The sequence below is a fragment of the Carcharhinus amblyrhynchos genome, chromosome 6 (genome assembly GCF_965287045.1).
Source record: "Carcharhinus amblyrhynchos chromosome 6, sCarAmb.v2.hapA, whole genome shotgun sequence".
Classification (NCBI taxonomy): domain Eukaryota; kingdom Metazoa; phylum Chordata; class Chondrichthyes; order Carcharhiniformes; family Carcharhinidae; genus Carcharhinus; species Carcharhinus amblyrhynchos.
This window is the reverse complement of record NC_137329.1, coordinates 93,506,238-93,522,674: the sequence shown is the minus strand read 5'-3', so window position 1 is coordinate 93,522,674 and position 16,437 is coordinate 93,506,238. Positions and strand designations below refer to the sequence as shown.

The following is a 16,437-nucleotide window of genomic DNA, read 5'->3' as shown; positions in this document are numbered from 1 at the left end:
ACCCCCCACTCCCCCTTTACCAGAGATTAAAATTCTCAAATAGCTCCCCATATTTTCACACCAGTGACAACAGACATTCTGAAAAGAAACACCTAGAAAATTGTAGCAAAAATAAAACACCTATCTATATACAATTATTTTAAAATATGATTAACATAAGCTATATTTTATACAGTACACTTCTGTACAAGTGGGCATTTCATCCTCATGGTTAGCATATTTTATAGTTTGAAAAGTATTGTCGTGTCTGGAGTTTGGGCTCCTCAAAGCTGAATAGATAACAGAATATTGATGGGGAATAAACGAATTAAAAGCTCTTCTTTACAATTATTTCATTTGATTTATCTTTGTAAGATCAGTTGTTTCTTTTTCTGATAGTTTGCTTGGTCTGGTTAGTGGTTTGTTTAAAATGCTTGCAATGTGTCCAAGCACAGAGCAGGACTGTTGTTTGTGTTTGTGTGTGTTTATGTGTGCTTGTGAATGTTTATCTGTCCAGTAAAGACCATGGATTTAGTAGGGGAGGCAGAGAAGGGATCTGGGAAGAGAGGACAAAAACGATTAGATGAAATAAAGCTTTCTTGAAGGAATGTACTTGTCATTAAACTTACAGCATTGTTTGCAGATTTCTCTGCAGTATTTATGAATTTTATATTCCATGAATGTAAATTCTTTTCAAAAAAATAACTTTCCAGTGTCACTTTTGCGGTGTTCTCTAAATAGTAAAATTACATTATTTCTATCACAGTAACATGGTCTCCGTCTCTCTTTTTCTCATCTTTGTTGACAACTGCTTCATTTCACATCTTAACCATTCAAGAGGATCCTAAGAGACTCATGGAAAGTGAATGATTACAATGCATTCACACCCCCGCTCCCTAAAAAAAGGCGAAGGTTATGTGTACATGTGACGTTGGGGAGTGCAGGGGAGGCAATGACAATGAAATCCTGTGAGTGGTTCACGAGATGAAATTAGTCAAGGAGTATGATGCAGATTCACCTGGGGAAGAAAGGAAATAGCAGCATTCTCACCATAAATAATTATTCTGAACTTCTATACTGGGGAGGAAAAAGTCTAATCAAATGTGGAAGATTCTGATATTCATAGGAATTTCACAGTAACTTCATTGCATCATTACATACTTCATTGTATGTGTCACAGGCCTAATTGTGACACTTAATTAAGCTAAACTAAAACAAATACACATCAATGTTTTTCTTCAATGTTGACTGATGTCAGAACTACCAGCAGTTGAAAGTTATTGGTATTTATTTACTTAACCAAAGATGGCCTTCCTCATTGTGTAGAAAAGGTTCATGTTCCACATATAAACTGGAGTTACAATCATTATTCAGAGGTAGGGACAGAAATCACCTTTGTCCCTGTGAAAATGGCCACCCCTCACCATTGGCATGACTTTGAGCTGTGCATTACTGTCTGATGGGGAGTCGACAGATGAGCTGAGCAATGTAATACAAACCTGTACCAAACCTAAGCAACTTCAGCAATCACAGGTCAGGGAGAGAGTGAATATGAAGAATAAGGAGCAAAAACTAGGAGCTCCATATCCATTCCTGTAGTAATTAATTCAGTTTCTCATTCATTGAACCCAATAAGAAAAAATGGATTCAGGCTAGGTGATGCAGAGAGGTTCCTACAGAGCCACAAGTTCAGATCCAGGTTGAAGTATTTCAGCACTGAAGTGTATAGGAGTAGTTAACGAGGATTTCTGCCTTACTTTGTCTAAGGGAATGGAAGTTACTACTGCTCTTATCTTTCATATAGTGTCTAAGCAAACCCTCTAAGTTCTGCTTTTTGGAATGGCAGTAGCATATATAGATATACAGTCATTATAAGTAAAATGGGCTTTGGCTTAAAGCCTCCTCACCACTGAGACACACAGGCCTCCCAATATCCAGCCCTGTAACTTTTGCTTTGCAATAGCTTTTTCTAAAGGACTCTTCATACATGAAATAAATAATAGCCTGAACTGGCAAATGGTCTGGGATCAGCCTGTGCACAGTGCTGAACTAGATAATATGGCCTTCTGATAGGCACAATGTGCAGTGTCATTTTAATAATAAAAAAACACTCTTGTAGGGAACTAAAAACTGCAAGTTCAATCCCTGGTCTGTGGAATGCTCTAATCTTAACCAGCCAAGGTGCACTGACATTAGGAAATGGAAAAATCAGCTCTGAACAGTTTTCACTGGGTCTTAAATGCATGAGACCAGGGAAAAGGACAAGCTCCGATGCTCCTTGTGGATGTGTCAACATGTATGGAACTGGATGATTTAATGCATGTTGAATAGTAGAAAAAAACTGAACCAATAAAGTGAGTCAAAAATGATAATTTCAGAGTGAATAGACAGATATCTGAAATCGCCCCGAGGAAGCAACCGAGACTCATCAAAAGAGAAATGAAATATCACGTGCCTTTTAAATACAGTCAAGTACTGAAGTAAGCAAAGATGACATTGGGTGTGCTTTGAAAAATCTGAACAAAATCAAGATTTGGACTGAACACGTAGAAAATGACTCCCTGTTCAGGATATTTAAATGAAAGAGAAAGCTCCCCTCATCCTTCTTTATCACACACAAATACAGCTACCGCAATATTTTAAAGTCTGGAAAGCCAGCTTGGGTGATACTCACCATCTCTTTGTGGTTAGGGAAGAATGTCTGGTCGATGAGTGGGAACTTGGCTGGAGTCAAGGTTTGGGAGATCTTTATCAGCTGGGAAAACTGTAAGAGAAAAGTGTAAACAAACTCATTGCAGTCCCCATCACCTGTTCACTGTAGCTGTCTCACATCCTGAGCAAAATCTATCTCCTTAACAAGACTTTCATCCAGTTGTTCATCTTCCTGACTCTAAGGGTCAATTTACCATGGCCAATCAACCTAACACGCACATCTTGGATTCTGGGTAGAAACCAGAGCACCCGGAGGAAATCCACATAGGTACAGGGAGAACGTGCAAACTTCACACAGTCACCCAAGGTCAGAATTGAATCTGAGTTCCTGATATTGTGAGGCAGCAGTGCTAACCACTGTGTCACCATACCACCCAATTGGAATACCAATGTGCAGCAAGCAGTGATGACACGATCCAGCTCTGTCATTGGTGGAGAGCTGCCAAGTGCAGCCCAAAGAGGAAGGGAACACCTTTTTTGGATCTCAGGTGTCTCTTCGGGGCTAGGATTCTAGCTTTGACAAAGGGTCATCTAGACTCGAAATGACAGTTCTTTTCTCTCCTTACAGATGCTGCCAGGCCTGCTGAGATTTTCCAGCATTTTTCTTCTGGTTTCAGATTCCAGCATCCACAGTCATTTGCTTTTAATTTTGAGAACAGGTTGAGACTATCTGCCAAATTTAGGTGGGCCAGCATAACCTCAGAACCTGCCTTTCCTGGTGAAAAAATTGATAATTAACACATCAGCATACCAATTAAAAATGACAAAAAAAAGTGACAGCACATGTTATGAGGACACAGATTTGCAATCTGCAGCAATCAGGTCTTTTCACAGTTCCTTTTGAAAGGAATACTGCCATAGATAGTTTGTAATGTTGGAGGAGAGAAACAAGACAAAAGTGGGCAAAAGCTCTTAGCACTGGGGTGCTGCTAATTATTTGAACTGTATTGACCCCTCGCACAGCTTCTCCCAAGAGTGCAGAGAACATCAGGTTCTCTGATTCAGCTCTAGAAAGGCTGCAGGAGGAAGTGAACCAGAGGAGGAAGGTTCTCTATCACATGAACCAGTACCAAGCACCAAGAGGGGACTCTCCAGGTAACAGTTAGCCAAGGAAATCAACACTAATATTACATTTGTAGCCTCATGTACATATAGATGTTATAATCTTATAAGGTCAGAAACTGGCCGTGTCTTCCAGGAGTACACAGGCTAAAACATGGCTGTCACCTACTTTCACATGCTGCTAAAGTGTTTGATTTGTTTACAGTCAATATCTAAGAAGTAGGTTTGTGCTTACTCCCCTAGCTTTTGCCTGAAAAATTTCCTTCATTTACAATTGCTCGGGCAATAAAATGCCTCGCATGGAATCCAATCGCCCATTGCCATCAATCCTAATATGGGTTAAATGCAAAGAAGTAGCTTTTTTTAGGAAAAATGCAGTAATTAAAATTATCAGCACATTCTCTACAAAGTGGCGTGGTGGGAGAACATGATGGTAAGCAGCCCTCAGGTTTTCATTAATTTATTATTATACTGAAGTTGTTGCGGGGGTTGCGCAGTTAGCTCAGCTGGCTAAACAGCTAGCATGTGGATCAGATTAGTGTCAATAATCCAGGGTTTGAATCCCCATTCTGACTGAAGTAGATTCAGGGCCTACCTCCTGAAAATCAGTTTGTTGTGGTTTAGCTGTTAATTGTGAAGCACCTGACTCTGGTGAAGAAGGAGGATGAAGCAGTTGTGTGTGGAAAGCTGCTTTCACCAGGACAACAAATCATCCTCCAAAGCAAAATATGTTCATCTTTGTCTGCAGATTTTCAGGTAAGTGTGGGTAGGCATTGAGCACCTTTTGTGTAGCCTAGCCGATCTCTTCATACTTAACAGAAAGAGAGTTCCCAGTGATTAGAGAGTTATCAGTAATGGTGCTGGGGCATAAAATAAATCTTTTACAATGAAGGCACCTGAGAATGAAGGCACCTAGATGCCAACAGGAAAAAAACATAATTAGTTGACTAAAGTGTTAATTTTACAGTCTCCTGCCCAGTTATTATGGATTTGCATTTAAAATAAGCGTACATGTGAAGGCCACACACCAGAACAATGGGAATTACATGCGGAATTATCCTGCTCCTAAATGTATGTTTTGCCTTGTTGAAGTGCTTCTGCAGATTGGTGGGAACCATCTCCAAACCATGTTGCATTGCCATCCATGCAATTAGTGCCACAATAGCCAGCAAACAGAGGGCAAGTGGAATTCTATTCAGTTGTTTGCTTCAACATTCAGCAAGATCTCCTAGAGTTACTTTAACCTTCAGAACACTAATTCCGAAAGCAACTGATTACTTTGATATTCGCAGCACCAAGCCATAATAACATCAATAGCAACAAGCACTTGTTATCATTTCTTCAACCTTCGCAACACTGACGCTACAGAAGCCCTGAATTACTTTTCTCATCAACTATTATCTTGCACCTCCTTTGCCTTCTCCCTACATAGGACCTTTAATTTATTTGAGAATATTTATAGCGAAAACACAGTAGAGGCTGGTGCACGATGAAAGATCGGAATGTCTCTGGTGGGTCTCCATAGTGGGAAACAAATGAGTCTCTAATCTTAATAAAGAAATTCTATAAATAATTAGATATGTGTGCTCCAGGGGAAATAAAACACGTTGATAGCAAAAATTAAAAATAAATCTGCCTCCTTTCCCTTCATTATTCCAGGGTAACCACCATTCAGTGCGGCAGCCAACATTTTGTACTCTAGTGAACCAGGCGTATACCAGAGGTGGGAGTTGGTAAACTGGGCATCATCAATTGTTTTTATACCACAACCAGCGCTCATCATTCCTCCTCAGTTAACAACAATTTCAGGTGAATTCTGGCAGATGATCCCTTCTTCCTTTTGATTACTAAAAGACACTAACTATCATTAAAAGGCTTCAAGCTCTGATTCCGGCCTTGGGTGACTGTCCATGTGGAGTTTCCACATTTTCCCAGTGTTTGCACGGATTTCCTCTGGGTGCTCCAGTTTCCTCCCACACTCCAAAGATGTACTTTTTAGGTTGATTGGCTGTGCTAAGTTGCCTCTTAGTGACAGGGGGGTTAGCAGGGTAAATATATGGGTTTTATGAGGATAGGGTTTGGGTGGAATTGTTGTTGTTGCAGGCTCAATGGGCCAAATGGTCTCCTTCTGCACTGCATGGATTCTATGAATTGAACATCGTGATCTTGCCCATAGTTAACAATGCTACAGACACATCATACACACAGGCTAGGGCATAGATACACACAGAAACACAGGCATAAAGTGATAGCTACACATCTGATCAATCGAAGGCCCTTAGATGCAGAACCTGGTGAACATACTGGAACACAAAATTGAAAAGAAGTAACTGAAAAAGAAATAAAATGCTTTGGTTTGTTATTAACTTCTTAAACATTCCAGTTTTGAAATGAGCGGATTAAGCAGCTGGCTCAGACTGGTGACAGATCCTCTTTCAGCAACAATCTTGCTAAAAGCTTTGGACACACAGCAGTTACTTTGAAGTGATTTCATTGCCGTCGCACAGAAGAGCTGCCTCAGATGCCAGCAGAGAAGTTAAGGGCCTGATTTATGCTATTTATGATGTCAGAAAGTCTATCTTCTTTTAATAAAAGTAAATCCTATCCATACTGTCCCTTTCATCTCAGGGACCCCAATTTAAATTCAGCCGAGACCAGCGGGATGTCAGTCTCCAACATCCAGTGGCTATAAAAGCCCCATGCAGAATGAGTCAGGAACATCTCAATTTGTATCCATGTAACAAAAAAATCCACTATCAATAACTCTCCAAATTAGAAGTATAATTCAAAGATGCTAAGGCAATAGATGGTGTGGGAAATGAGGTATCAAACTGGAATGAATCAATCCTTTTTTACTTGGTGCCTATTGTACTGGTACAAGAGCTAACATGCACACAAGTCACACAATGACAGGTGGTGGGCAATTGTTCATCAGGATAGAATAATTAAACCTTACAGATCAGAAGAAGATCTTTTAACCAATTGTGTCAGTGTTGAATCTTTGAAAGAGGTATCCAATTACTGCTACATCTCCACTCTTACACCATAAACCAGATATATTTCCCTTTTCAGGTATATGTATCCAATTCTGTTTTGAAAGTTATTATTGAATTTGCTTTCAGCATCTTTTCAGTCAGTGTAGCCCTGATCATAACAACTCCCTATGAAAAGCTGTGTTTAGAAGATCATTGCTTAAAATAAAAGTGGCTGGCTCGGAGTTTAACAAAAGAAAGATGAAAAGGTGGAAATTATTCTCCTGAGTTTTTTCTCAGTTTGAATTTTCCACTCCACCCCTCATCCACTTCACCTCCCCCCTCACCCCCGCCACTGAATCAGTCAGTAACCTTTTACTTCACTCTTCCTCTGTCCATCTTGTCCAATTGGAGATGGATAAGCAGCCCATTCCTTAGCTCTCTCAAACTCACTCACTATAACAATCTCACTCAAAGATAACAGGGGAACGATACAGAAAGCAGCCATCTCACAATTGTTGTTGGGTTTGAACTCAGCCTAACTCCACATCACCCTTTGCCCCAGTGACATTCTGCAGTCAGGAAGTGCCATATGTTCCCAATTTTAAAGGGAAGTTGGGGAGGGAACTAGAAATGTGCAAGAGGAGGGGTCTGACCGGAAATTTAACATTGCACGAGGATGACAGAATGGCACATTTAACTTGTGCAACTCCTGAGGCAAGGATAAACATTTTCTTTTCAAATTGTGCATGTTCAGTCAGAATTGAAACCATACTTCCCCTGAAAAGTGACAGGGCTCAGAAGATTAAAGTCGTTCAGCAGCAACATACAAAATACACCCAAAACTGTTTTCTTTAAATTGCAATTGAGATTGTATTCTCCCAGGCATTTCTAATGAAACTCACTGAAAGCCAATTACAAAGGGCATGTTCTTAAGATCCTAGATGCTACTCATGCAGAACTAACCCACTACTGACTTTGAAAATAATGCAGGGATCTGTTGGCAATTAAATTTCATTACCACATGCGTAATGAGCACAGAGAGGAAACCATTCCCTTTATCCATTAGTTTCTTGCACAAATGTCATTAAGAGGTTTGTCTGCGGATATTTTCTCCATTTGCTTTCTGGTATGGGCAGCCCCACGTTCAGGCTGTCCCAGGCATTTGTTCAAACTTTTGTTAAAAAGGCAAGAACTCAAGGTTCATATAATATCATGTACAAACTCAGGGGTTCTCAAAGTGCTTCATTGTCAACAAAATATTTTTGAAGTGTAGTTACTGTTGTAATGTAGTGAACAGTAGTAGCCAGGTTGCACACAAAACATTATCCCACAAACAGCATGGAGATAAATGACCAGATAATCCTTAAAGTTTATTTATTAGTGTCACAAGTAGGCTTACATTAACACTGCAATGAAATTACTGTGAAAATTCCCTAATGGCCACACTCTAGCACCTGTTCGGGTACACTGAGGGAGAATTTAGCATGGCCAAGCTACCTAACCAGCATGTTTCAGACTATGAGACAGATGATGTGGAGATGCCATCGTTGGACTGGGGTGGGCACAGTAAAAAGTCTCACAACACCAGGTTAAAGTCCAACTGGTGTTTTGGAATCATGATTCCAAATAAACCTGTTGCATTTTAACCTGATGTTGTGAAACTTCAGACTGTGGGAGGAAATCGGAGGAAGCCCATACAGATACAGGGAGAATGTGCAGTCTCCACATGGACAGTGACCCAAGCTGGGAATCAAACCCAGGTCCCTGGCACTGTGAAGTGGCAGTGGTAAGCACTGTGCCAACTTGCCACCCCCGAAAAGCAACCATCCTTTGTGAACTATTGATTTGCACACAGCATCTGTTAAACCATACCAGTCACAGGGGCATCTTACCACACTGTCAATATACTTGTGTAAATCATTTAGAAATGTTTAAACCAAAACAATATGGAGATGTGTAATTTAATGCAGCTTGGAGTCAAGTTGAAATTCAATAGATGAAAAATAATTCCCCTAAGATCACTGGAACTTTGCTTACCCTGGACTGAATTCCCTTTTTATTCCATCTGAACTCCAATGGAATATTATTTCCATCAACATTTTAAAATACTCAACTTCAGGTCAGAAGCTGGATTTAGCATCAATAGCTAGGCTAAGCCTTGTGGTATAACCTCTCTAATTTAAGGGTGAGATGATCTTCAAGATTGTGTTCCAGTGGATTGGATGTTGCAACCTCTTGGGATTCAAAATTTGAATGAAGGCCAGGCTGATTAAATAATAGTCTCCTTCAGGCCACAGTCCTCCCTGTAGCTCAATGTAATTTTACTGAACTAGAACTCCAAATACCCAAGCCTATGCTCTGGGGACACAGGTCCAAATAGCACCATGTCAGCTGGTAGTATTTAAATTCAGTAAATTAATAAATCTGGGATTAAAAACTAGGCTCAATAATTGTAAAATCTGAAAGGATTGGTGACCACCAAGTTTAGTAACTATACAAACTGTTTATTGTAACAAATAAAGGGGCGGCCTGGTGGCACAGTGGTTAGCGCTGCTACCTCAAAACTTCCAGGGACCCGGGTTCAATTCTGGCTTTGGGACACCATCTTATGGAGTTTACACATTCTCCCCATGTCTGTGTGAGTTTCCTCCAGGTGCTCCAAAGATGTGTAGGTTAGATGGTTTAGCCCCAAGAAATCTGCGGGGTTACAGGGTGGGGGAGAGAGCCTGGGTAAGCTACTCTGTCAGAGAGTTGGTGCAGACCCAATCACCCAAAGGGATTCAATGATTAACTACATACAGGGTGTGAGAAATGTGCTTCCAGTCTCAGACTGACTGGGAAAACCCTGCGCTCGGCCCCAGAATTCACGTGCTACGTCTCGATTGGGTCATATGGCCACCGAAACCTCATCCCTAAAATGGGGCTTGCCACTACAATAATGTTAACCACAAGACTATCAGATTGTTGTTCCAAACTCATCTTGCTCATTTATACTCCTCGGGGACGGAAGTCTACTGTCTGGCCCACATGTGACTGCAAACCCACACAATGGAATTGATTTTGAAATGTTCTCACATTCTGTTGTAGAAAATCACTTTAGTTAAGTACAAAAGGAATAAAACCAGACGGACCACCTGGCACCGGCCCAGGCACCGGAAAAGACAAAGGCAGACTCTGTCGCTGCTGCAAATCCCATCTGAGTACTTGTGCCAAATATTTGGAAGAGACTTGTCAAGCGACAGCCTGACATAGTCATGCTCACAAAATCATCATTTACAGTGTTCTAGACAGCAGCATCAGCACTGGCATGATCCACCCAGCACAGACAGGAACACTGTGATACATGATTGGAAAGGCATTGCCCTGGGAGTCCTCAACATTGACTCTGGACTCCATGAAGTCTCGAGGCATCAGATAAAGCAAGGAAACCTCGTGTTAATTACCACCTACTGTCATGATTGCCCATCATTGAATACCACTTGGGAGAAGCACTTGGTGTACCAAGGGCACAGAACGTTAATTGGTTGGGGGAGCTTCAATGCTCATCACCAAGCACTGATGATACCTGCCAGGCAAGAGAACCACCATAGAATCATACAGTGCAGAAGGAGGCCATTCGGCACATCAAGTCTGCATCGATCATAATCCCACCTAGGCCCTATCCCCATAACCCCATGGATTACCCTAGCTAGTACCGCTGACACTAAGGGGCAATTTAATGGCCAATACCCCTAACCTGCACATCTTCAGACTCTGGGAGGAAACCACAGCACCTGGATGAAACCCACGCAGACACAGGGAGAACGTGCAAACTTCACACAGACACTGATCAAACTGGGAATCAAACCTATGGTTCCTGGACCATGAGGCAGGAGACCGACCTGAGCTTGTGCGCCATCAACAACAGCAGAACTGTGTTCAACCACAAGCTGCAGCCTTATGGCCCAGTAGGGTAAATGCATGGGGTTATGGAGATAGGGCCTGGGTGGGATTGTGGTCAGTGCAGACTCGATGTGCTGAATGGCCTCCTTCTACATTAGAAGAGTCTATATCCTCCCACTCCACTATTACCATCAACCTGCAGGAGCCAACCCTGGTTCACTGAAGAGTGCAGGAGGGAATGCCAATAACAACAGCAGGCATACCTAAAAATGAGGTGACAAGTCAATGAAGCAACAACACAGAACTAACAATGCCAAACAACAGAAGCAGCATGTGATAGACAGAGCATCCTCCACAAATATCCCAATCCTCAATGATGACTCAACCCAGTGCAGTAGACCTCAGCAACCATTTTCAGCTAGAATGGCTGAGTGAATGATCCATCTCGGCCTCCTCCTGAGGTCCCCAGCATCACAGATGCTAGTCTTCAGTCATTTCAATTCGCTCCACATGATACCAAAGAACAGCTAAAGGCACTGGATACTGCAAAGGCTATGGATCCTGACAACATCCTGTGAATCTTACTGAAGACCTGTGCTCCAAAACCAGCCAAATTCCTCATCAAAGTGTTTCAGTACAGCTACAGCACTGGCATCTATCCAACAACGTGCAATATCACCCAGGTATGTCCCATCTACAAAAAGTAGGACCATTCCAATCCAACAAATTACAGCCCCTCAGTCTACTCTCGAACATAAGCAGTACGATGGAAAGTGTCACCGACGGTGCTATCAAGTGGCACTTGCTTAGCAATAACTTGTTTGCTGATGCACAGTTTGGGTTCCACCAGGGCCATTTGGCTCCTGACTTCATCACAGCCTTGGTTCAAACAAGGACAAAAGAGGTGAACACTAGAGGTGAGGTGAGAGTCCCTGCCTTTGATATCAAGGCACCATTTGACTGAATGTTCCATCAAGCAGCTCTCAGAAAACAGAAGTCAATGGAATTTAGGAGAAAAACTCTCCAATGGTTGGAGTCATATTAACACAAAAGAAGATGGATGTGGTTGTTGGAGATAATTAATCTCAGCCCCAGAACATCACTGCAGGAGTAACTCAGGATCGTACCCTAGGCCCAACCATCTTCAACTGCCTTAATCAATAACCTTCCCTCCATTGTACAGTCAAAACTGGGGTTGTTCACTGATGATTGCACTATGTTCAGAACCATTCACAATTCCTCACATATAGAAGCAGACTGTGCCCATATGCACTATTCAACATTCAAGTTTGCACAGATAGGTGACAAGTTACATTCATAGGAACATAGGGAATAGGAGCAGGAGTAGGCTACTTGGTTCCTTGAGCCTGCTGTATCTTTCAACCAGAATATATAACAGAATCACAAGGTCATTCGGCCCAATGTGCTACACCGACTTTCCAATTGAACATCATGACTTGGTGCCGTTCTCCTGCCTTTTCCCCATACCCCTACACAATGTTTCTACTCAAATAATCATCCAATGTCCTCTTGAGTGCCCCAAGTGAACCCTGCACTCACCACACTTCCAAGCAATGCTTTCTAGACCTGAGGCACTCATTGTGTGAAAAAGGGAAGGTGAATAAAACTGCACACAAGCAACACACAAGTGCTTGGCAAAGCCATCCCCAACAAGAGGGAATCTAACCATCACCCCTTGACATTCAATGGAATTACCATTGTTGAATCACTCACTATCAACATCCTGGAAGGTTAAAACTACTGGGCAGCCATATAGAAACTGTGGCTAGAAGAGCAGGCCAGAGGCTAGGAATTCTTCAGAGGGTAACTTAACTCCCCAAAGCCTTTCCACCATCTACAAATCGGAGAGTGTGGTGGAATACTCTCCTCTTGCCTGTATGAGTGCAGCTCCAACAACACTCAATAAATTTGATCCCATCCAGGACAAAGCAGCCTGCTTGATCAGCACCCCATTCACTAACTGTAACATTCACTCTGTCCACCACTGATGCATGGTGGCAGCAGTGAGCACAATAAATAAGATGTACTGTGGCAACTCACCAAGGCTACTTCAATAGAACATTACTGCAACCTCTATTATGTAGAATATCAAGGGCAGCAAACCTGCATGCCTGGAAATATCACCACCTGCAAGTTTCTGTTCAAGTCACCCACTGTCCTCAATCGGAACTATATCGCTGTTCCTTCCCTGTCACTGGATTAAAATTCTTCAACTCCTTTCCTAACAGTACTGTTGATGTACCTATGTTAAACGGGCTGCTGATGTTCAAGAAGGTGACTCACCATATCCTTCTCAATGGCAACTGGGGATCAGCAAGAAATGCTGGCCTTGTCAGTGGCACTCACTTCCTATAAATGAATTTTTTAAAAAGTCAGGTCTTGGGTATCGGACAACCTGCCCGTTCCTTGCAATGCTGTTGTTTTTCCACTCGATCTTCAATACTGTTCCCATTCTCAACCTCTATGCCAGTTTCCCAGGGCTAATTTGGTTATTTCTTAAAGTGCTTACTGTGCTAGGCTATTTGTAGCACAATAAGCATTTTAGAAAAACAAATAGTTGGCTTCCCAGCTTGGTGCTAGGGAACTGGCTTAAAAGAGAGCCTGACAGAATCACAGAATTGTTTTGGTACAAGAGAGACCATTTTGTCCATCATATCTGCACCAACTTTCCCAGTGGACAACTCAGCTAGTTCCATTCCCCCCGCTTTCTATCCAAAACCCTGCACATTCCTCCTTTTCAGATACCAGACTAATATCCTTCTGAACCTCGATCCTAACTTTTCCAATCTATCTTCACAACTAAAGTTCCTCATCCAATACAGCACAGGAACAGGCCCTTTGGCCCTCCAGGCCCATCAATCCATTCTACACCCTCTCCAATGCTTCACATCCTTCATGAAGAACCGGAGGCACTACTCCAGCAGAGGCCAAACCAATGACTTATACAAATTCAGCATAACTTCCCTGTTCTTGTATACTAATCCACTACTAATAAAGCCTAGGTTATGACTGCATGCTTTATTGACTGCTCTCAATACGTCCTATCACTTTCAATGATTCCTGACAGGAGGAAAAGGGGTGTGGGGACAGCAGCTGATAGGGGGAATGAGAAAAATGGTGAAAGGGAAGGATTTTTGGAGCAGATGTGAAAGAGAAGGGGTGGGAAACATGACGGCGGTTAATTGAAGAAATACAGGGGGATAGGTTGAAAAAGGCAGGATGGAAGGCAAGAAGTGAGAGGGAGAAGGAGAATGTGGGATGAAGGGATGCAGGAGAATGTGGCAGATGAAGGGATGGTGGAAAAGGGACGAGATAGATGCTTAGAAGTTGCTCTATCAAAAGATTAACAGCTGACAATAATAAAGAAATTGCAGCTGATCAAATCATTCAAAATACTTCTGAAAATCCTCACTAACTCCGAACATAGGAGGAAATAAAGTTGATGTTACAGATTCAGGTCTGCCTCCTCACCTTCTGTGGTTCAGTCGCATCAGTCAATTCCATAAATTGTCTGAGTCTGATTTTTAATTTTTTCACGGGATGTGGGCATCACTAACTAGATATAGTAAGAACCAGGTTAAAGTCCAACAGTTTATTTGTAGCAGGCGCCACTACCTTTCAGAACTGGCTGTTCCTTCGTCAGGTGGGTGGGAGTTCTGATCAAAACAGGGCATATAAAGACACAAACTCAATTTACATGAATAATGATTCCTTCAGGAGAACAGTGACCGCGACATCACACAACCCTGCCACAGCAATGTCCGCAAGGCGTACCGGATCATTGACATGGATGCCATATCTCACATGAGAACACCATCCACCAGGTACACGGTACATACTGTTGCAACTCAGCCAACATTGTCTACCTGATACGCTGCAGGAAAGGATATCCCAAGGCATGGTACATTGGGGAGGCCATGCAGACGCTACAACAATGGATGAATGAATACTGCTCGACAATCACCAGGCAAGACTGTTCTCTTCCTGTTGGGGAACACTTCAGCGGTCACGGGCATTCGGTCTGTGATCATTGGGTAAGTGTTCTCCAAGGCGGCCTTCATGACACATGACAGTGCAGAGTCGCTGAGCAGAGACTGATAGCCAAGTTCCGCAAACATGAGGACGGCCTCAACCAGGATCTTGGGTTCATGTCACACTATCTGTAACCCCCACAACTTGCCTGGACTTGCAAAATCTCACTAATTTTCCTATCTGGAAACAATACACATCTTTTTAATCTGTGCTTAATGCTCTCTCCAGTCACATTGTCTGAACTTTAAGACTTGATTAGCTGTAAAGACTCACATTCTAATCATTATCCATGTAAATTGAGTTTGTGTCTTTATGTGCCCCGTTTATGATCAGAATTCCCACCTGACAAAGGAACGGCCAGTTCCGAAAGCTAGTGGCGTTTGCTACAAATAAACCTGTTGGACTCTAACCTGGTGTTGTGAGACTTCTTACTGTGTTTACCCCAGTCCAACGCCAGCATCTCCACATCATTTATTGTCCATCCCTAATTGCTCTTGAGAAGTTACATTTCCAAATACTGATTCAGACAGCCCTATTATTGGTTTGCACAATGACCTGTATGGTGGTCTGTGAACTGAGCTGGATAAGAACATCTTTCCTACATGTCCTCCTTTAATCCTTTGGCAGTGTGGAACAAGCAAATATTTGGCAAGGTGGGGCTTTCAATGAAACAGTAATATGAACATAGAGGGCAATGGCTTTGAGCAGGCTCAGTTCATTCAATCACCACAACTTAATATCCACAATAACAATACAATAAAAAATACAGCAGGGTTCTTGACACAGTAAGTTTCAATGTAAAGGAAGATCATTCCGAACTATTCTCGTCTGGGCTCCAACCTGCTCACAGCCATTTCCTTCTTGACTATCCCACAGCATTCTGCAAACCCTGAGACTTGGCTATGTATCTCTATTCATCGCTGCTCACATGGAGGCAAAAGATTTTCAACTTTTTATGTGAGATTCTTTTTCTAAAAAGGTAGGATATCCGATTCAAAGATCCATTTGTGACAATTGGAAGATTTAAATAGTTACAAATTTCAAAACAAAATGTTTATATTATGTAGTATACTTTGAATACTTACAGGAAGTGTTTCTTTTAAACTTATCTACAGCGGGAAATCAAAAGCAATTATTCATATAAACAGATTTATTTATGGAGTATTTTGGCAGAATCTTCCATTCTTACCAGCAGTGAGAATTGTGGCGGGCGGGGGCACTTAATGTGGCGTGAGTCAAATAACCTGTTTCCCGACCGCAGGGAAACAATTTGGAATTGTGCTCTCCTGACTTCCAAAGCGGGTTAAAGATGCTTCCAGCTGCCCGATAAGCAATGTCGGGAACTCCATTTGCACTCATTAGCATTGCATGACTGCCCATTTAAAGATCAACTCACCACGATCACATTCCACTCCAAAAATAAGTTCCCCGCCAGCGAATAATTAGAACTTTCTGATTTACAACAGGACCTACATGGCAAGCATCTGGTGACCTTCACTTCATCCATGAATTTGAGGTCATTAGACGCTACTTTCATCTTTCTTTTAAACCTGCATTGGCCCAGATTAGGTGCCAGTAGTACAAGCTGCATCGAGCCAGGCATAGGAGGCACAACCAACAGCAGTGGGAGGTGAAATGGAGGCAGGCATTGGGGAGTCCATTACGGATCAGCAAGCACTGATGAGACAGAGCCAGGACTGAGGGATCCATTACAGATCAGCAGGTAAGGCTGAGATGGAGGCAGGAAGTGGGGGGTCTATTAAGGATCAGCAGG

General features: G+C 42.2%; 1 protein-coding gene across 1 annotated transcript in view; it reads right to left on the bottom strand.

The window, feature by feature from the left end:
- The window catches only part of syn3 (synapsin III), a 256,167-nt gene that overhangs the window by 101,495 nt on the left and 138,235 nt on the right, over positions 1–16,437 (bottom strand). Inside the window, exon 6 of the mRNA XM_080190986.1 lies at positions 2,654–2,743. Within this exon, the coding sequence (XP_080047112.1) occupies positions 2,654–2,743 (90 nt within the window). The remainder of the gene's footprint in view (positions 1–2,653; positions 2,744–16,437) is intronic.